Source organism: Pempheris klunzingeri, chromosome 10 (genome assembly GCF_042242105.1).
Source record: "Pempheris klunzingeri isolate RE-2024b chromosome 10, fPemKlu1.hap1, whole genome shotgun sequence".
NCBI classification, from domain to species: domain Eukaryota; kingdom Metazoa; phylum Chordata; class Actinopteri; order Acropomatiformes; family Pempheridae; genus Pempheris; species Pempheris klunzingeri.
The window spans coordinates 12729530-12757009 of record NC_092021.1 but is presented as its reverse complement, the minus strand read 5'-3'; the positions used below and the strand labels follow the sequence as shown (position 1 = coordinate 12757009).

Genomic DNA, 27480 nt, shown 5'->3' with positions numbered 1-27480 from the left:
GGAAACTCAATAGATATGAAACCAAAACAAGGATTATTATCGTATATGATCTGCGTTTGAACATGTGAACATTATGTCGCTGAAAGGCTTCCCAACTTTGACTACATAAAAATTTAATTTTTATTTTTACATTCCTAAATTATCTTTACACATCTAAGTGGTTTTGTAAAATCATTATATATGATATTTAAAAAGATCTTAATGAGACTTAATTAGTTAGTATTTACACTTTAATGTTTTTAATTGCACTAAAGCAGATATCTGAGATCATTGTAGCACATTTTGAAGAAGCATTTTACTTTGAAGATCCTGAGCGGAAGTGCGGTGTTGCGTTCAGGGTCAATTGATGGCTGGAGGACAGAGGAGAGGCCCACTCTCGCCATTCTGCCCGCCGTGTGAAAACGGTGCATCCCGGACTCCACAACATCTGGACATCTGCGACCGAGGCCAGGAACCCCCAGTGTGGTCCGGGGAGAGAGCGGAGCGATGCTCGGCGTCACTGAAATGACTAACGGGTAGGTGAGCAGTTTAAAAGTGTTTCCCTGAAGGAGACATTAGCCTGGGAAGTTGGGAAGTTGACAGTTTCTCCCTGGAAGAGAAAAAAGAAAAACGCTGCTCCAGTTTGTTCCATTCTCTCATGGGCTGGAAAACTGTAATTTACTCATGAAAAAAACCCTAGAAAATCTGCCAGGTTAGTGTTTTATTTCAGTATAAAGGCTGCTGTGCACTGGAAAAAGTAGCTGTTGTCTCGGAAAGTTTAGTTACACAGTCATTGTGTGTAAATTTAGCTTCTTTAATGTAACATTCATTGCTAGCTGTAGCTTCAATCTCAACTTGGCCTCTTGAACTGCTCTCTAGCGCCACCCCCCGACTCAAAGCTACCGTATTTAATACTACTGTATTCCCAGATGTGATTTTTCTCTTGAGACTGTATGTTTGTGCTGTTTATCAGATGCATGTAGTGGGGAAAAGGCTTCTGGACTGTCGATCAGTTAAAATGATAGAGTTACTGACTGGAGTTTGGTTTGTAAGGCCTCTGACTTTTTATTAAAGCTGCCTGTGTCCCATTGCATTGTATGTGCTGTTGTTCAGGATTATAAAGCACCCACATGTTTTACAGAATGGACTGCAAGTCTAAAAGTAGTGTAAATTTAATTATTATTTTTGTTAATGCAACAAAATAGATATGGAGAACTGCTGTATCATTGAGGTCAGATAAATTCATTAGCAACAGGCACAGCTGACAGCTCCTAGGTCTGCTCAGCCTCAGCATTAGATAACAAGGAGATCAGTGCAGTTTTATTCATTTGAAGATGGATTGAATTATTGTACTAGTGGTCTTTCTGACAAATTATGATCAGATTTCTCTTTTATGTAGCCTGATAATCCTAATCATTTCTTTTCACTTCATTATTCTTGCTGAACAATTCAGACGTGATGAGATCCTTCACGTGTGTGATGAGCAAAGTCTCATATTGTGCTTTGATAAAACAATTAAGCTAAATTCAATGAAATAAAGTGACATCTTAAGAACTATAGTAAAACTCAGCCTTTGTGTGTTAGTAGATGTGGATGTTAAGACTTTTACTGGATGATAATGATACTAAATCCACATTAGATTTCAGAAACGTCTTCCCAATACATTTGTTGCATTTTTAACCAGTCTGCCTAGAAGACTTCATAGCCAAGAGCACTATATCCCCCCCCCAATATTTCCATTCATTAAATCCCCACGCTTTGGACAACTTCCTCCAAAGGCAATGATTGCTTTGGCAAAGTTTAGGACAGCTGTATCAGAGGTTTGACCACACTTAATGAAAATTAATGAAAAAACCAGCTTTAATGACAGCTTACACTTGCACATTAGACAGACACACAGACGAGCAGTGGACACTTTGAAATAGGAAAATGGACGTTCACTCATTTTCTGCAGATCAGCCTCCTCCCTTCACTGGAATGTCCACACTGGACAGTAGTTACAGCTTTCTAAACCACTTCCTGACCATCCATTCCCCGGGGACTGCTTTATTCAGAGCAGTGTTTTTTCCACCAGTGTGAATGCTGCTCTGTGCACTGCCGAGCTAGTTATTGCCTTGGATGAATCAGGCTTTCATAAAGCACTCTGGTGCTTACAGCTGTAGGAGGGCAAGTCTTTTAAAGGCCTGAGGTTTGCTGCATTCCCAGCGCATTACACTTATATCTGATTCCACACTGTGTTGATACAACTGCAGCTTAGAAGAATGTCCCAGTCTCCAGTGCGGACTTGTCCTTGTTTGGAAGAGCTTGTGTGATGTAGGATTTGGACTGTGTGTGTATACTAACGTGCTGCGTGTGGTGTGAAGGAGTACGAAATGTTTCCTGCAACTCACACATACCGTAGCTTATTGACGCTACATTGAATTCTTGACTTTAAACATGAGGTACGATGGGTTTCTAGTAGCTGTTGAGGTTTCATGGGAGGACTGGGATGTCCCATGATCTTAATGCTCTGCAATAGAGAAATGCACGCAATTAATCAATTAAACGTAGCTACTGTAACTAGTAAATTAAACTAATTATTAATATTTAGTATATAACACTGTACAAATGTTCTGTCAAGATGTTCCGCAGCCACCTGTGTTTAATGCTATTTCGTGGTAATACCCAGATGTAAACAAATGCCCGAATGTAAATAAACCAGCATGGTTTGGCAGCATTTTGAGCTAGAAAGTGTGTGTGTGAGAATAAACTGGTATATAACCACTCGACCACATTCAGCACAGGCGTGTGTACATTAACCTGCAGGCTGCTAGTGCTAGCACTGCTAACCACACTCCAACCCAGCATGACATCATGTCTCACCACTAGTCGACTCATCTAAATTCATATTTCTGTTAAATCGACGGGGAAATTAGTCGCTGAGAGCCTCCCTAACCGTGAAGCACGATGAAGGCCTACCACTGTCTCTACATTAAAACACATTCACTCGCTGGTATCAGTTTATGAATCAACATTTGGTTGCTGCAGCAAATAAACAGAGCAGCACAGGAAACAATAAGGCTCCTGCTGTAGGATCACTGCTTTCAGTAATGACAAATAAGACCACAAGGAGGCACTGTCACATGCATGTGGTGTATTTTAACTACAAGTCTGTGAGTCAGAAAATTGACTTCCTGGTCATTTGTATGAGATACTAAGTCATAAAAACTTGAAATCCATGATTATATTATATGTGGAGTTGCTATTTCTATAAGCTGTGGCCAAACAGATGTATTACTGTTCTCCTCTTTGTGCTGACCCACACTGCTGTGAGACATTGTGGTTTCTGTTTATAGGAAGAGATTTTGAAGGGCTGTCTGTGGGACGACAATAAGAAAGAACTGAAACACTGACAGTTTTTCTTCATAGTACAGTAGTTTGTGTCTACTACACCAGTGATAGATAACAGTCTGACAGATGCAGAAGGAAGTATGGAACAATTGGCTGTGCAATGGTCCTTAAGCAGTTCCTCCATGGTGTGTGTGTAAAGTGACTTAGTTATGTGTCATGCTACTTTAAGTTCCATCTCAAAACATCTTTTTATACTGCAGATGTTTTGCTCTCTATTATTAATATGTTAATACTGGTTGTGCACACATTGCTAATGCTGTGACTGTTTCTCACCACACATTTCAGTGTTTAAGGGTGGCTTCAAGGCTTATTGTTTCATTACAGCCACAATGACTGTAATCTAATCCTTTGTGGCAGTTCCATCAAATGGCCACTAAGGGTTCATTTTTTTAGGATCTCTACAGAAATACTCCTGTAAGTTACATCGCTGGGTTCAAAGCCACCAGACTTCATTTTTGACAAGGGTTGCTGGCCTACCATAATATGCTTTTCTTGTCTTAATTATTAATTATTGGTTATCTGTTGTATGGATATATTTACAGGGAGAGCTATCTTGCCCCTTGGGGACACATAAAGTTGTCTGAATTTGAATCGATGTCTGTCCTCTCTGTGACGTTATCAACACACTTAGAATAACAATCTGAGCCTGGATCGACTGGATCAACAAAAGTTTTTGTACCTACTGGTTATTTCGATCCAAAATATGTAAAAATAGGAGTTGAAAAATAGTGGAATTGTCCTTTAAGTTAACAACACATACACACACACACACACACACACATACACACACACACAACCATTATAATGTGGCTGTCAGTGTGCTCACTGGATTTGACCTTTGACCTCCTCTATAGAAGCTGGAGAAACACTAAACATGGCAGATCTATGAGAACTACTTGATTATCACTGACGGGTGTCTGCTCCTCCTGACACCTCCTTGGTCCTTCCTCTTCTTCTCTACACCGCCTTTAATCTCCCACAATCTCCCTCCTCCTCCTCCTCCTCCTCCTCCTCCTCACACCCCTCCTTTATCCTGACGGACAGTGTGGCAGCCAAAGGCCTAAACCACACACGCAGGGCTAGAAATATGTGTGTTGGCTTTACATCCACACGTTTGCCACAGACAGCACATAGGCACAAATGGACACTCACATTCTCACCCTACCACACACACACCCTCCGCCCCCACACACACACATACACATACATTTCAGCAAGCAGGAAGTGATGTGGCCATGCGGACTGAGATAACAGCAATACGGTACAGCAGTAGTAGTAGTAGAGTGTTTGCAGTGACAGCAAAGAGACTTTAGCAACGGTTTAAATATCCCCACAACAGTTTGACTCAAAACGTTGGTAAGATGAATTTATATCACTGTTATGACTATTTGTAATTGCAATGTGGGACATACAGCTCTGGTATTTCATCGTTTATGGAGCTGTGCATGACAGTATAACTTTTCATATTGTATTGTGTACTTTTTTGGAGGAACGTCCAGCTATAAGGAAGTATTTTATTGCATAAATCTTTGCAATCTGTTGCTCAGCATTTGGTCTGCTGGACACGTCCTCGTCTGAATACTTCCTCTAATGTGTTTGCATGATGCCAAGATTCTTTAGATAAATGATAAATACGTCATGTAGAGAATAGGATCACTGCAGCAATGAGATACTTCAGTAGATGAAAAGAATAGGTGCAGCGGTTAATCCAACAAACAGTAGTCCCACAGTCAGCTGTACATGGAAGGTATTTTAATCATTACATTGTCGTAGGCTTGCAGTTATGTAGCTGGTGATACACTGTTACACTATTAACGCCTGAATACACAGTTTGCAAAGGTTAATTGTGGTTTAAGTTTCACTGTGATATGTTTGGTTTGATCAATAAAGTTGAGAAGGTATACACTTTATTTATCAAGAATAAATCACATTGTCACAATCATTTCATGAAAAGAGGTAAAAAACATTTTATTCCAACTTTATGGGCAACAGTGTAGAATAGCTGTTGTACCCGTGCTGCCCACACAGTGGCACTCATGTTGCAGAGACATTGGTCTTGAGCTGCATGCAACTTCAATTCAGTATTGATTTATATAGATGCACACTGCGTACATTTAAACAGTGTAGTCCAGAACAGATGGCATATATGTACCTGCCATTTTAAATTAGACTGTATGACACGGACCAGTTTTTGATGTGAATGCATGTCCCAACTGGGCTGAATTGTAAGTGAGTTACACTCAAATCTAACGTCTAAAGCTATGATTCATCGTGAATGTTACGGCATACTCAGACATGTCAGTCCATCCCACTGTGCTACAGCGGCAGCAGGATATGAGCTGATGTTCCCAGTCTGTGTCTGTGTGTGTGTGTGTGTGTGTGTGTGTGTGTGTGTGTGTCTTTGTCAAACCCATGTGGAATGCTGAACAGGTCAGGACAAGCTGCAGAAGGTGAATCTGCATAGTGTGAACTGTTCATCTGGCATTTCACTGTATATATTGAGTGGAGACACGGTTTTCCTCAGGCATCAGTCCACCCACATCCATGTACCATCATCAAAGTGGCACACACTGTGTAATACCTGTAATGACAGATGTTGACTGATTGCATTCACAATACACACAGTTAGCTTAAAGAAGCAATTTCAGAATTAGATTGGTGATCAGCTTGCATGCTCTATTTTACAGCTGTGTTCACTGCTTGTTTGGTTTCACGTCCTCTGACCAATCCTGTCCCTGCTTTGATGACTTCACAGCTCAATTAGTTTTGTCTGAGAGGCAACTTTCAGCTCCATCTGAAAATGTGCATCTGCTTTGCTTTGAGACCGTAGAGGAGCATCTTTTGTTCCCACATAACGCTGTGATGAATAATTCATAGATTGACATTTTGTCTTTTTCAATAGTTTGTTGTTTCTGCTGGGAAATAATCTCCCAGTTTACAAAAGAGGAGCTCAAGTCAAGCTGAAGAATATGCTCCATCTAAATGTGTCCATATTAGATGGCGTTGTTCACTATAGTGCAGATTTACTTGCTCTGTCTGTTCCCACCCTTCTAAACAAGCTGCTGTTCAGATTGAGATGCTGACTGAAGGGTTTTTAAAAAAAATTTAGTCAAATTTGATTATGTATTTGTTGTATTTGGATTTACTGTGTCTGTCAGTATTGTTTAACTTTAAATGTCCTGTCTTAGTACATAAATGTCTTTGTCACAGCTCTTTAATGACCAAGCAGGAGGGATTCTTTGATGACTATGATATATATAAAACATATAAGTATTGGCTGATTTTTTTTATTTTTATCTCTGAAGTATTGATTTGGTTTTAGCCTCAAACATTCAGTATCACTTTAGCTCTGATACTGACCTCATCGGTGATGATTGTTGCATCTTTATTTCATGTAAGAAGCCCTGTTATCATTACTATCAGCATATCTATGTGTGTGGAGAGTAGCCTTTTCTTCTTCTTCTTCTTCTTCTGTTGTTTGTTGTCTCTCTTGTCCATCTCGGACTTTCTTTTCAAACAGAGGAATGAGACGGAGAGAAGTGGGAGGTAAATAGAGGTTGTGTGAGTAAAGGCCAGAAAGGGCAGCGCCTCTTTCGTCTTCTGCAACTCCTTCTCCTTTTCCCTGAGGCGTTCCCAGTCTACCTGCTGCAGGAGGGGGAGGAGGAGCAACCAGTATTTGATAGGTGTGCAGGCTGAGAGACCACACCTCTGCATATGTCCTTCCTCAAGGGTGGGAGCCCTGGAGGTGTGTTTGAGAGAGGGAACGAGAGCAGCTCAAGGCTTAATCTTTTTATTTGGCTCAAACATTAACACACACACACACACATTCTTTGGCGTATTCTTATTTCTGTAGACAGTGAGCTCTCTCAGTAGAGGAGGGTAAGGAAGGAAGGAAGGAAGGAAGGGAGGGAGAGAGAGAGAGAGGCGAAGGGGAGATGAACTCTTTGAGGCTGAAAGAACTGTCAAACTCAGACTTGTACAGACGAAGACAAGAGAGACCAGACAGCTATGGCAGTCTGGCCGGGGACAGCTTCAGGTGAGTCTGCCTTTGTGCGGCCGTTAGTCTTCTGTGTGAGAGGAAATGTCAAATTATTGATGGGACGACATTTAAGAAATCGGTTCAACTCATTGTCTTACTTCATATTTCATGTTGTGCGGCTGATATTCTGTCTACCACCTGCACGTGTGTCGTTCTCAGTTTGTAAGTGGACACTTCACTTTTCAGCTCTTCCATGCAGTACAAGACACAGTTTACTAATGCTGCACACAATATAGTTAAAATGACCACAGATAGAAACTTTATGATGCTGTAAGGAACTACTTAACAATAACCATAGTGTCTTCGTAAAACGTGTCTTTTTTAATTTCTCTCAGAATGTCCAGCATCTCCAAAGGCTGAAATACTGTAATTTTTTGGTTTTGAAAAGTAGTAAAAGTGGGTCTAATCTCGTGCTATCAATGTTGACTTATCACCACATTTTCTTTTTGATTTTGGGTTGGTCTTTTTATTGTCCTTAGCTAGAGCTGACACTTGCTATATCATGTAATGAATCAGAGAGGGTTGGTCTGTGTTGTTACAGAAACCACATCATTACCAAAGAACCTTTGAAGAAAAGTCATTTTCTTGTCTTGTACTGACAAGGGAAGATAAGGTGAGATGTGGTGGAGTGTTTGGTGAGTAAATACTGCAGCTGTTGGCTGAATTCCTCTGAGTTGTGTGACCAGCAGTGATGGACAATAAAAAAACATGTGCAGACTTTTGCAATATTGGTTTCACAATACAATCAGACAATTTTGGATGTTCTTTTTCGGCCTTTCACAAACACGTCTCTGTCTCTGTCTCTGTCTCTAAGTGTGTCTCTCTCTCTCTCTCTCTCTCTCTCTTTCTGTCTCTCTCTCTTTCTGTGTGTGTGTGTGTGTGATCCTGAAGTGATTAGAGGAATGCAGCAATGTGAGGAATGTGGGCAGAAAGAGGGAACTCTCTCGTTAGAGGTGTCCCCAGTGAGTCCTCAAACTCTTTGTTTCTAGCTTCGCTGCCTCCCTCCTTCTCATGCGATGCAAAAATAATTTGGTCTAATTTTGATTTTTTTTTTTTTTTACTTAAACTGATTTGTTATTTCACATAAAAACAGAATGACAGTATGTCTGCAACCATCTGCCTTCTTCCACCATTCTAATCAATGCAGACCTAAAGTGAAACACGCCATGGATTCAAAGAAGTTTTACGTGTGCGAGAGCAGACTGAATGATGTCCAACATTTGCTTCATTTACAAAGTGTGACAAAATGAATAACTTAATCAGCAACACTAGTATTACATTTGTAACAGAAAGAATAAATTAAAGGTAATTATTGCAGTATTAATAAAGTATGTATTGGGCTGTTGCTGTTCCAGTCTGTTCTGAACAGTTTGACGGGAATGGACTCTTGACATTGCAGGTCATAATGGGCGTCAGGAACAGAAGGTGCAAAACAAAGAAAATGTTAGTCATGAATTATGTTTGCACAGTCACTGAAGTCAGCACAGTTAGTGTGTGTGTCACCGAGTGTTACATGTGTGTGTGCATGCTTGTGTTAGTGTACAAACTGTCTGTGCCTTATGAGCAGCCCTCAGGCCTGTGCTGCCATGGTTGCTGTTTACACAGTGTGTGAGGGAGAGTGTGGGTGTGTGAGCAGGGTGTGTGTGGTTTGCTTCTTTGGCCTGAATCTGCTTGTCTCACACCTGCTGAGAGTCGGGCTCTTTGCTTGGATAGGAGAATGTTCATATGGAGTCTGCAGACAGATTTTTAGATTAATGAATTCATTTTAAACAGAAATGTCCTGTATTATAAATGAGTTCCCCAGGCTCTGGGGAATCCTGTTTATTTTATGGCCTAATCCATCCTGAAACTAGATAGAGACAGTCAAAATCAATACTAGGAAAATACTTTAAAGCAGGCTAAAGCAACATCATGCAACTATTTTACCTTCAAATAACAACATCCGAATGCCCGTTCTTGCATTATGTTAAGTCTTTGTCTTTGGTTTAGTGGGTACGATCTCCCAGGGGAAGGGTGTAACACTCTACGGCACTACGTCACACTCCACCAACTATGAGTCTAACTGCTGTGGGTGCAGATGTTTTTGGTTTTCCTCTGCTCTCTGGCCTAATTGAGTGTCGAAGTCTGTTCCCCTTTAAATATTTTTGCTCTCATTAGAATCGAGCGATACCCTTGGTTGCTCAGACATCAACAGAATGACCCAGTATGGCAGCAGAGGCCGCTGTTGCTGCAATTTATCAAAAGTTACATAGTCTTGCTTTAATTGAAAAACTAAAAATTCAAAGACAAGCTAATGCGGCAAATCCAAATTAATGAATCATCTATTAAGTGAAGTTTATCCTCATCCTCAGACCTCATGTCTGATATGAGGAGCAGCATCATGTTTTGGGACACTATATAAAATGTCCTAAGGAAAATGCTTGCCTGTGTGTTATTGGGTTAAATATTTGGGACTGTGGGAGCAAAGCCCACATGAGAATATGCACAAATCCCCCCTTTGTTAGAAAACGAATGGCTTTGCCTCTATAAGAGCTACAGAGGTCACTTCCCTGGAACAGTATATTTTCTACCTCCTTTTTCAAGTCTTTGGTGTGGGTGACCCGACCTGTGACCTTTACTGACCCCAGAAGGAAGTCCCAAAATCCTATCCTGCAGCGTGTTCAGCACCAGAGACACTTTGTCAACTGCTGACAGTTGCTGTAGCCATTTTTAAGCCCAGATTGACTCTCTCTCTCTGTCTCATTGCCAAAGTATCTGATTATGCCTTTATCTGACAGAATTGTTAAGTTGAACTTCCAGCGAACAAAACAGTGTCACAAGCCTATTTGCAGTATTTCCACAGGCAAGGGCTACAGTAGATCACCTAGTGTTTGTTAGTAAGTGTACATTAAGACTAAATCGAATGGTTGGATCTGATAGATGAGGCAACAAAATCCAAAATCCATTTTATCTTCGTTTATTATCATTGAAAGTGACATTGTGCTCTCTTTGTACCATGGTAGGTGGTTGGCACTGGCAACGATACTGCAAACTGGAAACTAACTGTCACAACAGAGTTAAGTGTTTAAGCAGATGCAACAGCATGGTTTGTCTTTTTGTCATTGGAAGAAACGTTCCATGTTATGCCACTTTTATTTATAGGACAGGGCATCACTCAAAAATCTTTAATACCGGTACTGGCACCACTACAGAGACTTTAATACTGATTCTTGAACAATACTTTTTGTCAATTTGAGTTTTATCAAATCCATTTTATGGAAAAGAAAATCACTGTTTAGTTTTATTTTTCAGCTCTTTAACATTTTTACACACCCAAAGCAGTTTCATAACAAAAAACATGAACCTATAATGTGGTTTAGCTTAAGTTGCCTGTCTCATCTTCTTAGTTTTATGTTTCAGGAGATTTACAACTTCGGTATGATAATTTGACAAGGCATTTTCCGGTATCCTATAGTATCAAAACAATGTGGTTGGTGCCAGAAAAGTATGAAAAGTTGGTATCCAGCCCTTGACTTTGTTCTATTTCTGTCGAAAACTGTCAATTGTCAATAGTAGTCGGATGTTGGTCATAAAGATCCTGTGCAGTTCAATTTTTAGCCTCGACCAGGTTATTTTACTCTAATTCTATTTTGTCTGTCATGTATATATATTTGATATTGATCGATGCTGAAGTTTCAGTTGTTATGTTAATCTGAACACCAGGGAGCTGAGTAGTTCTTGAGCTCCAATTTTAAGGTGGAACACCCTGCAGCATGGCAATGCCTGTAATCAGGAGGAAAGATTACATGTGTTTCCTGTTAAGCACCCACCCTTCTGTCCATTGTACCCCAGTCACTCAACACTGGTTCCCGGTGGATGAGATTCCCAACAGTGCCCCAGCTGAGGACAGGTGACTTTTCTGCAGTCATTGTTCTGTTTTGGAAAATGTCTTGGAGCTTTAGATAGTGCCTGGTGAAATGTTTGGCTCATTATGTCATTCATTTCAGTGCCCAGACAGCCATCACACACCACTGAACAAAACACTACTGCTTGTGTTCAGAGAACAGCCCCGAAACAGATTTTTAAAAAGTGTTAATGTGATTCAGACAAGTAACAAGACAAGAAACAATTCACACCGCTCCCAAATTTTAAAACGCTGGTTTTAAATGAAAACATGTGAATGAATGACTTGGGATGTTTTATGCAGTTTGGCAGACCCGCTCAGGGGAGGTAGAGTTGGCCCTACCGTGTATACAAATCTCTCTCTCACTCACACAGACACAAAACAGCAGCTGCCAGCACCTAGTTTGGAGTTGAGGCTCCGCTAGGTGTCTATTTGTAGAATGATGGAGTAATGTAGAAGACCGTTAACCGAAGCACTCAGAGACATGCTTCAGCTGGACACACACACTCACACACACACACACACACGCCTTGAACATTTGACTCTTAATAAACTTATTTATTCATTGTACATCCCTTAGTTTAGCTGGATGATCACAGCAGCTGCTCTCCAATGGTGTTTGGCTCACTGGAGTGTATTTCCGGATCTGTCTTTATGTTGTTTTGATGGTTTGGGAAGTGGTCATTAATTTGAGAAGCCAGTTGAGTTTAACCACCTAAAGATTTATGGCTTTTAAGGGATATCTAAATTTGGACCAATATGGGATTTCTAAGGACGATTAGCCTATTTTATGATTGCAGCTCCAGATAGCTTCAGATAGAGTTGCTGCTGAGGTGTTCACTTTGAGAAAAGACAATTTGTCCATTGTTTCCTGCATTTTAATCCAGTCCTGGACCTTTACTGCCAAAAATAAGCAGTTCATAAACAATCGCATGACATGGTTTGCCAGTTCAGAGTGTATTTGGAAAGAGTGATCGTGAAAGTGTGCAAAGACCAGACCAAACAAAGGGAGCTTGCATGCAGTTGAAATCAGTAGTGTAAACATTCTTCATCAAATCAGTTCAGATTCAGACACACTTTGTAATTCACTTGCGTCCCTCACATCAGGAGGCCCCTGTATGTTTATCTAAACATGCTGCTGCTCGATTTCTTGCTCTTGTGTGTTTATGCAATGGCTGAAATAAACAGTAATATTTTATCTGTGCTGTCCCTGTCTCATTAGTATCTTACTACTTTAGTTTCTCTGCTTTCCTGTGCAACATTCCTACTTAGTTGGAGCCACATTGTCATAAATCTCAGAAAGCTGAGAGCTCCAGCTGTTTAACACACACACAGATTGACAGCATGAGTAGATATTAGCCATCGACTGTAGATATTAGGGAGGCATTTTTAGAAATACAGCGAAGTAAATGCAATTTGTGTGTATTTGTGTGTCTGTGTGATAGCAAAGTGACGTCTGTCTGGACAGGCGTCAGGGTGGGAGCTTTACTTCCAGTAACCTGCCCAAGAATAGACAGCGAATGTGACAGGAGCGGAGACAGAGTGTGTGTGTGTGTGTGTGTGTGTGTGTGTGTGTGTGTGAGAGAAAAAAGAGAAAGAGCTGACGTGGGAATGAGAGAAAGAGGGAGTGTGTGTGTATGTGTGTGAGAGAGAGAGGGAGAGTACTCCCAGTGCAGCCTGATCAGTGTTTCGGTCTCCTTCTTGCTATGTGGACTACAGCTCCCGCTGCTTACCGGATTGCCATACCCATTACTGGAAACCCACATTAAACAAGCACAGAGGATCTCTATCGGCGTGCTTTGGTTAACTGGTTAATTGGTTAATTGGGACTGTTGTGCGTGAGCATGGAGATGAATGGTCGTGCCCTGCCGCCGTCAATCCCAGAGGATGGAGAAGTTCCACACGGGGAGATGAATGGTTACCACCAGAGGTTTTGTGGCAGTGACGGGGGAGAGGCTGAGGTCCCGGTGTCCAAGTCTCAGAGACGAAAGAGCGATGTCAAAGTCTATAAGGAGTTTTGTGATTTTTATGCTCGCTTGTAAGTACGCACTTTAGAAGATGGGGGTTAAAGCGCTGTAGTTAGTTGTCGACCATGATAAAGGTCTGTCCAGATGACGACACGTACCTTTAAGGTAAAACAAATCTGATTATTGGAAATTGGTCCTTAAACCACACCTAGTGAATGTGTTTTGTTTTTACTACTGTATGTAGAAGATGATTCACCAAAGAAAACCTACTAGGGTAACAGTTAAAGATCATACACTGATTGTAGCATGATGGAGATGTTTTGTGTGAGAAGCTGTTTCATTCTCAGGGAAACCTCATCCTACAAAAACCTAAACTCTTCAAAGACCAACTGTAGTGAGGATCCTGGAACATAGACCAGAACAGGAGTTGTGGTTTCATTCCCTGGCCTGGTTATGTCACTGAAATACCATCACAGATTAAGAATAATACATTTTGGTAACTGACATGCCTATTAAACTGATAATAGCACAGGGAAAAAGATACGGGTCAGTGGACGTGTGTGTTAAGGAATTCGGTTTGCTCACACACTTACTGTGCTGAGCTTACTGTTACAGAATGTGAAGAATTCTGATAGTAGCTGGGTCCACCAACCACTTTGATTTGCTCTAAGGATAACACTGGTATTTTAAACCAGGGCTCTATTTTTTCATAGTAAGGGTGTGAAATAACTGGTAGGTACAAAAACTTTTGGAAAAGGTCTTCCAGTAGATCAGCCAAGAACAAGCCAGGATGGCTGTAATGTCATCCTTCAGGGTAACCGTATCAGATCAAAGTACATCCATACAAAGTGCACACTTTTGCCAGATTGTTATTCTTAGTGTCTGACAATGTTACAGTAAGGATCAATATAGAGATAGGCCTGTAAGATCTTTTTTATATTGAAACAGAAACAGCTGTTATGTCGCTCAGTTCAAAGCCACCAGACTCCATTAATAAAAACAGTAATTTTATCTCGCAGAAGACAGAAGTTGTTGGTTCACTGTTTCACTAAATTGTTTATTTTATCTTATACAAATATTGTGTTTGATCCGGGTTAGCCCTTAAATACATCAAACTCACATAGTAACACAAACTAACTAACTGATACAGACAATAGTAGTAAAGCAGCATCTACATTGTAAAATTATTGTTTTTGTCAATGAAGTTTGGTGAGAGCAATAAAACAGCTGCTGTTTCTGGTTGAACACAGAGGATCTTACTGGTCTATCTGTATAGGGATCATTTCTGTAATGTTGTAAATAGATTAGGATAACAATCTGAGCCTGTCAGTAACAAAAACAAGCACTTTTCTGGTGGGACTTTGATCTGGCACAATTACCCCAAATAATCCCAACTGCCGGTGGAGGTGGTCTACTGCACCAATTCCATAAGTTTTTGTACCTACTGGTCATTTCAAGCCCAAAATATGTAAAAACAGGGCCCAGGTTTAAAAATACCCGAGTTATCCTTAAAGCTGCCCTGGGTGCCATGTTGGTGCAGGGAGCAACAGGAGGGAGCACACAGGAGGGGCTATTTTTGCACCAAAGGGGGGGAGATGCTATGCAAAGTTCAATATGTCAACTGGCATTTCAAGTATGTGTGGATGAAGGACAGAAAGTCTAAATATACATACTATTTCTGACTGATCTGGCCTTAACGTAGGCTGTAGGAAACATGGACATAGGGTCACCCTCAGGTGTGTGAAGGGATACTTTGAAGCTTATCAGTCATGGAGATATGAAAGTCCCAAGCATATTTGAAAATGTCATACTTCGACTCCTAGTGGTATTACAGGACACACAAATTGTACTGAAATAGAATCTGTGGCAGGTCTGATATTCAGATATATGTGCACTAAAAAGGGAAATTTATTGTAATTGATTGATTATTTTACTGTGTTTACAGTCAGTGTCAGTGGTGGACAGAACACAGAGGAGAAAGTAGAGGAGATGCAAAAAAAGGAAAGTGAAGACAAGCAGAGGGTGGAGGGAACAGAAGATATTCATAACAGAAGTGATAGTCTGCACCCTTTCTCTTTGGTGACAACTAGCCTCCTTTTATAGTCACAGGCCAGCATGGGGGGGTTAACAGAGTGGTAGTAGAGTCATATGTGGATGTTTTTAAGAAACCTGCTCCCAATGTACTCACAACCTGTTTTTTTTACTAATACACAATATGGGAAAATAATATGAGGAGAGCATATATTAGACCAATATTGTGATTGTGATTCAGTAGGGGCGTTGATACTAAAAACCCATGATATGATATGGCCATGATTAAAAAGTCCATGATGTGATATTAATCACAATAGTGTCAAAAACTAGACCTCTACCAGACAATCTCTGCTGCTCCTAACCATAACCCAGCCTAAACCTATAAATCTTAATGTCTGGTGCTCACACAGCAGTTTTGCTAGCATCAAAGCATGTGGTGTGTTTTCTTCATCTATTCTCCCTTGCGCACGGTAACTTCCCCCCTGGTTGGTTTGATTGTGATGCATTATAAAAAGAAACTTTTTTTAAATTACAGCTTCTTTTACAGATGTCAGTTTGAATTTGATTAATTGTTCAGCTCTGATGCTGATGTCGATGTTGATGTCGATGCTGTTTTGTATAAATCCTATGCAATAGTGGATGTTACAGAATATAGATTGTGACAAGTAAGTTTAACAAAGAAAACCTATTCTGTTTTAGTCCTACAACAGCTTACAGGCTTGTCTCGCACTCACGCAGGGTGCTAGAGGCAGATAGGAGGGTGGAAATGCCTAAGGGATGTATCACTTCCTCCCACAAGTCCTTTGGACAGGGCAGGGCTGTCAGTGTGTGTGATATCAAGCCAGACAGGGTATATAGAACAATATGTATTTGATAAGTTTGTGAGGAGTGGACTCTGATGGAAACTGTGCTTATTCCTACGTCTTGTTTTAAATGTAGTCCGTGTGTTAGAAAGGGTATTTGGTTGAACTGAGGCGTGCATTGTTAAAATGATGAGCAGAGAAGAAAAAAGAGAAGTGATGAGCAGTGTGTCTGGGAGTTTTTGGAATTCTTGTGAATTTCCAAGTTGATCTAACTCAGTTAATATGAACAGATGGCATCACTCCATAAAAATCTTAACCTGGTCTGTGTGTGTGTGTGTGTGTGTGTGTGTGTGTGTGTGTGTTGCCTGGATACACTTTGGTATTCTGACCTTTCAAACAAAGCAGAGAAGCCACGATGGTCCCACTCTTCCTTTTTCCTTATTAACATCTCTGTCTGCAACATGTTCCTATTTACTTCTGGGGTGGTAACAAGTTACAAGTAATGAACATGAGTAAAACAACACTTTATGTGTTCCCTTTTTTTAAACTGTACTTTGAGTCAGTAATCTTTCTTTACAACTATTCCGCTCTAAATGCAGGGACTGACAGTGGATTCTACCGAGTGTGGCTGCGTCATGTTTTGGCTGTGACCCGGTTATGTTCAGTCCTCCGCATGACTTCAGACTTTACTGGGAGTGTTTAAGAAGCACAGCGTTTTGCCTGACTGATTGTTTACTTGCTCAGATTTTCTTGATTAGTTTCTTTTTTTTTTTGTGCATCTCCCATGGGTACGAACGTTAAATAGTTTTTATTTTTACTCTTTTAAGTTTAATTGTAAGTACTTCCTACTTTGTTTTGCTGTAGCCTACAAAAGGAGGCTAAAGTGAAAGTGTCCTCCTATTTCCAATATAAACCTCTAGTTGTCTATGGTGTCAAAAATTCTCTGACCGGTTGATGTTTGGCCTATCGGCTATGAACTAATATAGATGTAGTGATGCGATATGTGATATGATATTGTTAGTCTACGCAGGGTGATTTATTTTGAAAATTGCCCTGATGCTCTACGCCATTCCTGTGTCTGACTTCCTGCCCAACTCATCTGCTCTGTGCAGCTCGATGTAGCTATACAGCGGCTTCTGCCAAGAAAAAACTAGGCGGAGAGTAGAGAGCTGTTTTCTGGGACACACTCTAGGCTACCTGCTCTGCTTCATTTAAAAAAAGTACCATTTCATTATTTTACATTGCCCTGAACACCCTAAAATGGTTAAAATGGAAACTAACTTGAACTTTGAAACAGGTACTTTTTTAGTTTTACTTGAGTAGATTTCTCAAATGGTATTTTTTACTTTTGCTCAAGTCGTTTTTGTGTGGGAGTAATTGTACTTTTACTTGAGGATAGATTTTCAGTACCCCACCCACCACTGCCTCCTGATAGTAAGCAATGTTGTGTTTGTGTGTATCAGCATTGGTTCTTTCCTTATTTTGGATCAGCATGTATTCAGCCCAAGTATAAATCTGTAACAGAAGTGGGTTTGGGCGATATGACAATATGAAACATAACGTGATGGAGAATTGCTCACTGGTACAGATTTTGCCTGACTACAGGCACCATTAACAAACATCCCACAGTGGGGGAAGAAGTTAGACTCTTGCTGCTTCAGGCCAGTCAGATACATACTAGAGTAATCAGCTAACTATGAGCAATGTCTAGGTGATGAGTGTGACTTGCCTTCTCTCAAATGTACAAACCAGGTGTTGTTAAACTGACACACGATTCAGCAATCGCATGGCACATTTATTGCTTTAGATGTTTTCAGTTCGGAGGATTGTGTGGGAGAAATAACTACTTCTAGTTTCCAGATATTTTCCAGTTTGAAAATCACGAGCAAACACCAATGACCAGTGAGTGGTGTGTTTATTGGGTGTATGGAGGGTTCCTGTTGTATAGGTGAAGTCTCCATCTGATGTTTTCTAGTACCAACCTCTAACTTAAGTGAGTTTCAAGCTTTTTTTTTAGCATCTAACAAATCTGATGGTGAGCAGAATAAAGGGCACAGACGAATTCCTTCTTTGGGTGTGACCACATTTGTGCTGCAGGTTCTGGCACCAGTGCCTCCAGTATAAAAAGTGATTATCCTGGTGCCCTGCCCCGTTGATATATTACAGTCATGTTTAGCAGAGAGGCAGCAAAACAATTCTGATTGTTTAATGAAAGGGCATTTGTCATACTATCTGGCTAACATCTGACTAGGTTTGTTCTTGTTACATATTGACCATCTGTGCTTGCACACACGTCACTCACAGATGCACTGCCGAAACACTGCTGAATACACAGTAACCTCAGTTTTTCTCTCAAAAGACGGCATTGACAGCATCATTGATCCCCACGCCCTGATAAGCAGAGCCAAAACAAACCGAGAACCAAGATGTTGTCTTACGTCACATTTCCCTCTCCTCTCTCCTTGTATTGACTACATCTTCCAGCTGTTTCAATGACAGGAGCAACATGTGACAGATCTTGAATTGACCTTGTTTATATGACCTTGTTTAATAAATCTACTGGATTAATTCCAAAACTTTCTGTACCCACTAGTCATTTCAAACTCAGAATAACCGAATAACAGAATAAACTTGAGTTCAAGTTTAAAAATACTGGAGTTATCCTTTTTGTTTCTGTGTTTGAGGCAGTTCAGGCTGAATCGAGATTGAGTTGAAAAAGGAAATGTATCAACTAAAAAAACGTGTTACAGGTACCATTAACTAAACTAAGAGAAAATAGAATGAAAGTCAAATATACTGTAATAAGAGTACAGTGAATATAGACTGTAATAAATCAGCAGGAAAATTGTTCGTGACCGGCAAACCTGCTTACAGTAAATGTCTCTATATTTGTTGTACTATAGATGTTGCATTCCCTGGTGGCTGTGAGTGTATTGACTTTGTAAGTGTACTCTCATCCTCATTCTGATCTTTTTTTTCCATCTCAGCAACATGGCCAACGCTCTGGCCAATGCCATGTGTGAGCGCTGCAAGAGTGGTTTTGCCCCAGCGGAGAAGATAGTGAACAGTAACGGAGAGCTTTACCACGAGCAGTGCTTTGTGTGCGCCCAGTGTTTCCAACAGTTCCCAGAGGGACTCTTTTATGAGGTAAGACCCCAGTGTCTTTTCAGTGTGACTTTCATCATCCAACAAAACATGCATGATGCAGTAAGTGACCGTTTTAAACACCTAGAGGCCACTGGATTACAGTAAAGGTGGGAATTATAAATGGTTTGGACTGCAGGTCAAATGGACAGATCAGTAGGTTCAGGAGATGTTTGGATTTATAGCCTGAACACAGAAGCTGTTCTAAAAAAATAAATGTAACCATGGTTACACTTGTCTTTCCAGCTTGAAATGCACTTCCAGTGGCCATGGTGAGTCAGTGAACTGGCTTTCTCTTTACGGAGCGTCAGGACACTGTAGTGCGACGCTGCTGTTAGCTCACATTCCTCAGACGAAGAATCTAAACACATTGTTCTGTTTAGGCAAATAAAGAGGAGTGAGCACAACGTTAATGCAGCGTTGAAGTATTAAAAGCCCTCTTCCAGTCAGCTGCTTGCTCACCAGCCCTGACTCAAGGCCAGATGTTTCTCCAGCAGGCCCTGGAGGACCTGAAGTTCCTCTGTTTAATCAGTTTGTCAGTGAGAAGGTGTCTCTAATCAATATCAACATCAGAGCCAAGGCCGTAAAATTAACCTTTGAGTCCTTGTTGCCATAAATAGTCAGCTGAATATCACCTGTCCCCCTGTGAGGTTAAAAGTTTGAAGTACTGTTCTTGAGTTTGTAGGTTTAAAGTGGAAAGACTTCCCTCTCATGCAGAAACCTCCACAGCTGCTACACTCTAGCTCTAAACACAGTGCAACAGATGAGAGACATTCTTCTTTTTAAGTAATGAAATTGTATTGTTTTTGACATTAAGTATATTATCATCATTTTGGTTTATTGGTGTATTTAATACAGGGACAGTGAACAATAAATATATTGTACCAGATTTAACACACTTCTAATTTTCATGCATTGTCCGTCGACATGTATACAATAGATATGTAAAAGTGACAATTATGATTAACACAAAAGCATAAATAGCAATCTAAAAAATATGAAAGTGACATTTAGACATACCAGCAATAAATACATACACATTCAGAGCTTAGTGACAGCATAACTGTCTGGGATTAATCATAATCATAATGTAAGGGATTTATCAGTGGCTGCCATGCATTTATGACCTGCTCTCGTGTTTTTTATGAATCTTTTCATGGGAAGCACTCTGTAGATTCCTCTATACTTTTGCAATATATATAGGGTTTTTTTTTCTGGGATCTGATTTTCTTGTTAGGAAGATAAGTGGGAGTCTCAGTGGGTAAATTGACTTTTGTCTTGTTGATGCTGTAGAGCATCACTATTTATTAGTTAGATAATAATGCTTTAAAAACGACTGTGCATTAGATTTGTAATAAAATGATTGAGAAACATTTGTAAACAATTTAAAGGGAAGGCAGCGATGATGTTATGTACAGACGCAACAAGAACTATTTACAGTCATTTTTTGCTGTGCATGAATTCAGTAAGGATGGTTTTCACTATCCCTGATACATGTTTTATATTCAGCAATGCTTTTTCACAGAACATGCAATGTGACTGTTTCACAATTCTTCAAATCTTGGCTTCAACTGAGCCTGTAGGGCTCATTAAAATGGTTCTTGCTCTTCCCCCCTTTTGCTTTCTGTCTTTACTTCATTCCTCCTCTTCTTCCAGTAAGTCAGTTAGTGTTTCTGAGGAAAAAGTGCTGCCATTCAACAGCAACAGTAGAATGTATCTGTGGAAATATAGTGGTTGGGAGAGGTGTTTTAATGATTTATACACACACTTGTACATATAGCACAGCACAGTCTTAGTTCACAAGTAATAAATAAAAAAATAGAAAAATAATAATACAGACAACAAAGCCTCTCCTCGGCATTCAGCCATCGTTCCTCAGGTTTAAAAGTACCTCACAGAATATATTGGACATTGTAGGTCCCACATAATGAAGGAAATTTTAAGACTGTTGGTGGCTTATTTTTTAAGTCCCCCAAGTCCTCTTGATGTGTGCGTGCAGCATTCCTATCAGAATGCATAGATTACTGTGCTTGTTAATGTTATTGCGGTTATATTATGTGAATGTGCGCTTTAATTAATTGTGTACAAATGGTTTGAATTGTGTTGACAGTTTGAAGGCAGGAAGTACTGTGAGCATGACTTTCAGATGCTGTTCGCGCCCTGCTGCCACCAGTGTGGTAAGTACAGGAATAAGTGCCACCCCTCCGGTTTCTTTACCTGACCCGACCTGTTCAGGGTCATATGGAGCTTGGAGTTTATGCCTTTTAAGCAATAGATATCCATGTAAGTGCTCGTGAACAAGTTCTCCATAATCCTCTGCTCCTCTCCAAGGTGAGTTCATCATTGGCCGCGTGATCAAGGCGATGAACAACAGTTGGCATCCAGACTGTTTCTGCTGTGATATCTGCCAGGCTGTGCTTGCTGATGTTGGATTTGTTAAGAATGCTGGAAGGTCAGTTCCTCAACGAGTCTTTATCATCCCACTGGTAACAGTAAATCATATCAGCTTGTTTCTGTTTTAGTTGTAGGGCTCTAACTTCTCCACTGGTAGCTTTGGTGTTACCAACTTTCTTAGCAGGATCTGGTTGCACCTTTTTTCTTGATGCAGTGTGGTATTAATCAATGACCCTGCATGCTGATGAATAGTCTTCATATGAATACACTAGCATTGCATTGATGTAATGATTGACAGTGACTCAAGACTTGATGTTTGTAGAATATTGAAATCTTTTGGTAAGTGATGCTAATGCTTTTGATATTATTGAATTTTTAATGCAGGACTCTTACTTGTAAAAGAGTATTTCCATAGTGTGATATGAACTTCTTCCACCACTGTGTCTAGTTGTCACTCATCACTCACCAGCCTCCTCCTCTCTCCCCTCACTTTTTAGAATAATCAGCTATAGACCAGTTACAGCTTAAGTTCATCAAGCGTTGTGCCCGTGGTCACAGTCTGAGTCCTGAATCCTCAGAGAAAATGATGGGGGAGACCAAAGAACACATCAGATACTTTACTGACCTGTCAGTATATAAGGACATGAGCAAAGTAATCAAGTATCTCTCATCTGTTCCTCTCTCTCCCATCAGGCACCTTTGTCGTCCATGTCACAACAGAGAGAAAGCTCGCGGCCTCGGCAAATACATCTGTCAGAAGTGTCACGCCATTATTGAGGAGCAGCCACTCCTGTTCAAGAATGACCCCTACCATCCCGATCACTTCAACTGCAACAACTGCGGGTAAGCAAGCCCACACACGAACCTGGGTTAGGGTTAGTGTCAGTGTCACAGATCATCCGGAGCATGAGGGCAGTGGGAGGAGCTGATGTTACGGTCGATTGTGGGTGCAAACTGCGTCAGACTCCCATGCCAGGCTCACACTTCATTTGCTATGCAGTCATGGTGCTGCCAAGCTGATGCACACTTTGATTCAAGGATCCACTGGCTTGAATATACTGAGATGAGACAAATCAGTCATGACTAGTCATAGCATAAATATTTGTTATATAAATAATACAAATATTTGTAAATATGTGTAACTTAAATGAGCTACTAAAATGTTCTTTTATAAAAACAAAATAGGTGCATAAGTTTATCAGTGTGTTAGACAGTCAACATAGTGCACAGTCCATCAACATTGATCAAATACTGAACACATGAAGCACTTTCAAGCTGCCACAAAATGATGCACTAGAGACTGCCCCCTGGTGGACAAACTATGTCATTATAATGGGTTCATACATGGTATGGTCGCGCCCACACCATGATGGGACTAAGTTAAATTGTCTCTTGACGTCTTAAATGAAAAGTGTTTTTCTTTACCAGATTTGGTGTTTTTCTGTGCATATGTGTAAATCTAACTTCAAAATCAGCATGAAGAATGTGTTTAAGTGTCTTGCATGTGCTTTGTTTTGTGTTATCTGAGTTGAAGCAGATCTGATCTAGTTTTGTTTACTCTCACAGGAAGGAGCTGACGGCTGATGCCAGGGAGCTGAAGGGGGAGCTCTACTGTCTGCCCTGCCATGACAAGATGGGTGTCCCCATCTGTGGGGCCTGCAGGAGACCCATCGAGGGCCGCGTGGTTAATGCTATGGGCAAGCAGTGGCATGTGGAGGTGCGTGATTAGACTGTACAACTTTTGAAAACAACTAGTGTCAACTTTGGATTCATTTGTTTGCTATTGTCTCCCAGGTTAGTTACAGGTGTACTTACATTTTGAATGATACGTTGTCTATGTTCTGTTCTACTTTCTATATGTACGGAAACAGAACCGAATTGTCTGAGGTTCCTGATATTTGCAATGATTCTGTGATGGATTTCCCGCTGAAACACAATTTACCTGTAGTTATACATAACATTGTATATATTTTCATTCATTTCATTTCAATGGGTTCACTTAAATATGTGCCATATGTGACTCATACTTTTACCAGCTTTATCTCCACAGTTATGATCAGTGCGCTCCATCTCTGCGCTGTGCAAATCATTCCTTCATCATTTGTCTTCCTCTTTGTTATTTTCTCTCTGGGCAGCACCTGTCTTCGTCTTCTCTTCATTCTATTCATATTTTATGGCCATTTTCCTGTCTTCCCTCCACATGTAGCATCATGTGTGCACTGTGTGTGAGCGCCCATTTCAGGGCCACCCATTTTATGAGCGAGGTGGCCGTGCCTATTGTGAGAGACACTTTGACATGGTGAGGGGATCAAGGATTGGCTTGATGCTGACTGCTGCCTGTGTCTCACTTCCTCCAGACTCCATACAAGGGTTACACTAATATACTAGTTCACCACCTGGCATCTGTCCCCAACACTTTGGCCCTGAGCATGATCTACAAGCATCCACAGGCCAGATTGTCGTAAACTTTTGTCCTGATGCCACATTTTACATTGAATCTAACTAAAAGACCCAAGATAAAAAATAAATGCATTCTAATTTAAATAGATAATAAAGACTATGCTTCTTCCTATGACTTATTTTATCTTATATAACTTATTTTATGATCTGAAATCATGATAATAATCTAATTATCTATCACAGCACAAGAATGAATTAAAAATCCATATTGGTGTAACCCTGCTCAGTTTTACTTATCCAGGGTGTCCTCATACACAGACACATAAGGGGTCCTCATTCAGTTATTCCTGAGATTTTAAATGACATTATCAGAAGTAGTCTATATACACCTTTAATTCCTGCCATACCCTACCTACTTAATCCCTCACATGTCTGTGTGGAGGATTAATACACCTTCGAGAGCTCACTGTTCTGTCCATCTTCTCTGCCCTCCGTAATCTGTCCCAGTGCAGTAATAAGACATCTGGACTGAACTGATCTGGTTGGGGTGTAACTCTGGCCTGATAATGTCCAAGCCAGACTGTGCTGCTGCCTAAATGTGATAATGTACTGACTGACAGCTGTGCTAACCATGTGTGCCTGGCCGGGGGTTTGTTTGCAGCATTTTGTGTGTGCTAAGTGTGAGAAACCCTTCCTGGGACACCGTCACTATGAACGCAAGGGCCTGGCCTACTGTGAAACACACTATAACCAGGTAACACTCAAGGGTACTGGGGACATAACATAACACATAAACAGAAAGTGCAACATGCTGCTATGTTTTGCCTGTCATTACATTTGTAGTATCAGTCATCTACCAAGTTCAACTAGTAAATAAGAAGTGATGTTGGGAGTGGGGATGGTCTGACAGTGTCGTTAAACAGCTACTTTCAATTAGAGAAGTAATTTAGTAGCCTGGCCAACTTTCCAGTTTGTGTTCACTTTGAATCCCAACAGGTAGAAGAGATTTGATTAAAAAAAAAGCGGACACCACTTGTTTTGAAAAGTATGTTTTAATAACTTAATAGTAGTGAAAAAGAAAGTTTTAACAGTAAAATGTATTATTACACTTTTTGAAGAAATTGCTCTGAAAACCTCCATGTCTGAGCTACGCTCGACCAGAAAGACTTTAGTCAATGTAACGACTCCCCAGTGTTAGAGGTATTTTTTTCCAAACACAATAGTAGTAGTAATAATAGTTTGTGCTTGTTTGCATGTTTTTTTTTCTTTTGAACGTAGCATGTTATACAATCCATGATAAAGACTGCCAGTGCTGCACTGTGTTGCACATCGTCGTCTATTTTGCTCACTCCCTGTTTCTCCCCTTTGCCACTCTCAGCTGTTTGGAGATGTCTGCTACCACTGCAATCGTGTTATCGAAGGAGATGGTGAGAAAGCTTGTTTTGATTGGAAATATATGATGGTTTATGGGTGGAGTGGTCATGTGTCACTCATAAAGCAGCCCTGTTTACATCAGCGTTCATTAGAGCACTTTTTACCATGTACATATATGACATTGACTGTATTTTGATCTATACTCTCTTGGCATGGTTCCCTTTGACAATGAGATTCTGAATTTCAGAAAAGATTCAATCTGTTACATTTTAGTCATATGATGTTCATCTGTGTCACAGTGTCTCATGTGACGATGTTTCTTCTGTTTTTGTTAGTGGTGTCTGCCCTCAACAAGGCTTGGTGTGTTAACTGTTTTGCCTGCTCTACCTGCAACACCAAGCTCACCCTAAAGTAAGTAATTAGTGAGTCTAAGGGCTCATGTCCTGCCAGGTCCTTAGAAACACTGATACTATCTATCTAACTTGGCCAAGACCTCTCTTTGCTTGACATTTTCCTCTTCTCTAGCTATCCTGCATCTTGGACTATTTGCTGCTGTTAACTGTCTGTTTTTCAATCCTGTTTTTTCACCTTTCTCTCATAATCCCGTGTCTCTGTGGGCTTGTTTCTCCACCCCTTCATCACCCCTCTTTTTTGTCCTCTTGCATGTTTCTCTTGCTCTACTTTTCCCTCTCCTGCCCTCTCTCCAACCTTCTTCTCTCCTCATCCTACTTTTTTCCTTCTCATCACTCAATTTCTTCCCTCTATCTTTGCAATCTCAATGTCTGTCTACTCCTCCTCTCCAACTGCCCTTCTCTTCCTCCTCTTTCACACCCCTCACCATCTCTCCCTCCACCTTGCTCTGTCAGGGACAAGTTTGTAGAGGTGGATCTGAAGCCGGTGTGTAAGCACTGCTACGAACGCCTGCCGGACGACATGAAACGGCGGCTGGCCAAACGTGAACGTGACTCGAAAGAGAAGAAGAAGAAATCATTGATACCCATGTGTCTGTGATCCTCTCTTTCTCCTTTCTCCTCACTTCTGCTGTTTTTCCTTTGGTCAGTTTCCATCTTCCTTCCTTTCTGTTTCAGTTCTTTTGCTGTTTCATTCTTATCATTTCTCAAACATGCTCCATGCACTTTTACTCATCATATCTCTGTTAAACAGATGATTAAAGCAGACGTCTGGTCAGTGAATATACACAAACTGAGCATATTTGAGTGACCTAATGGTGGTTTCAATACATGACCACTTCTCAGCCAGAAATAGGATTAATGCTGCTACTCTGGTAACCTCTGCTATGCAGACAGGAAGATCAGATCAGTCACATGGTGAAGGGAATGCATTGGTTCCTGGGTCTCCCAGTCTGTCTGGGCGTAAAGGGTAAAGCCTTAATCACTTCCGGCAGCTTTCTGGCTGCAGCTGTGGAAGCGCTGAGGTCCTACCAGGTTTGACACGTGCTAGTGATTATCTGCTTTGGGAGGGAATGTCGAGCAGGACAGCTGGGGGGGAGGTTTAGAGAGCTTGCCAGTGTTAGTGGAATTAAGGGCATTTAATACAGAAAACAACCACCCAAGCACTTGTGGAGCACATTTTACCTCTGCCAAGGCTTCACACTTTGTGCAGTAGTTCATAAAAAATATCAGGGTAGCAAATTTGCTAGATGTGCACCTGCATCCAGGTCTGCACAAACACAAGTCACTTGTTCGAACTTCTCACAGATTAAACTTGAAATCTAACAAGTTTTGGGTTGAATGTCCTGGTAGTCCAATAATTAAAGGATAGCTCTGGTATTTTTAAACCTGGGTTCCTTTATATATATATATATATATATATATATATATATATTGGGATTGAAATAACAAAAACTTTTGTAGTCCATCCAGTAGAGCCAAGTACAGGCATTGAATGAGTTACAGTTGCTGTAATATAATCCTTCAGGGCAACTGCACCCAATCAAAGTACGCCCACTAAAAGTGCCTGTTGTTGCTACCGGCAGGCTCAGATTGTTATTCACTTTTTCACTTTTTTTTTTCTGTTTTATTTTGATTGTCAACCGAGTCTTGTGAATTTTAA

The 27480-nt window shown here is 40.6% G+C and overlaps 1 protein-coding gene across 5 annotated transcripts in view; it reads left to right on the top strand.

Annotated features, from left to right (window-relative positions):
- Positions 1-364: 364 nt before the first annotated feature.
- lims2 (LIM and senescent cell antigen-like domains 2) overlaps positions 365-27480 on the top strand; it is a 29391-nt gene continuing 2275 nt past the window's right edge. Inside the window, exons 1-10 of one of the 5 annotated variants that reach the window (XM_070837668.1) lie at positions 365-515; positions 19083-19242; positions 21350-21416; positions 21571-21691; positions 22327-22476; positions 23200-23350; positions 24695-24787; positions 25412-25460; positions 25743-25818; positions 26274-26462. In XM_070837668.1, the coding sequence (XP_070693769.1) occupies positions 487-515; positions 19083-19242; positions 21350-21416; positions 21571-21691; positions 22327-22476; positions 23200-23350; positions 24695-24787; positions 25412-25460; positions 25743-25818; positions 26274-26418 (1041 nt within the window). In that variant the 5' untranslated portion in view covers positions 365-486 and the 3' untranslated portion in view covers positions 26419-26462. Of the gene's footprint in view, positions 516-7108; positions 7406-12910; positions 13330-19082; positions 19243-21349; positions 21417-21570; positions 21692-22326; positions 22477-23199; positions 23351-23839; positions 23933-24694; positions 24788-25411; positions 25461-25742; positions 25819-26273; positions 26463-27480 lie in introns of those variants that run through there. The other 4 variants (XM_070837667.1, XM_070837665.1, XM_070837664.1 and 1 more) reach the window with 4 other exon arrangements.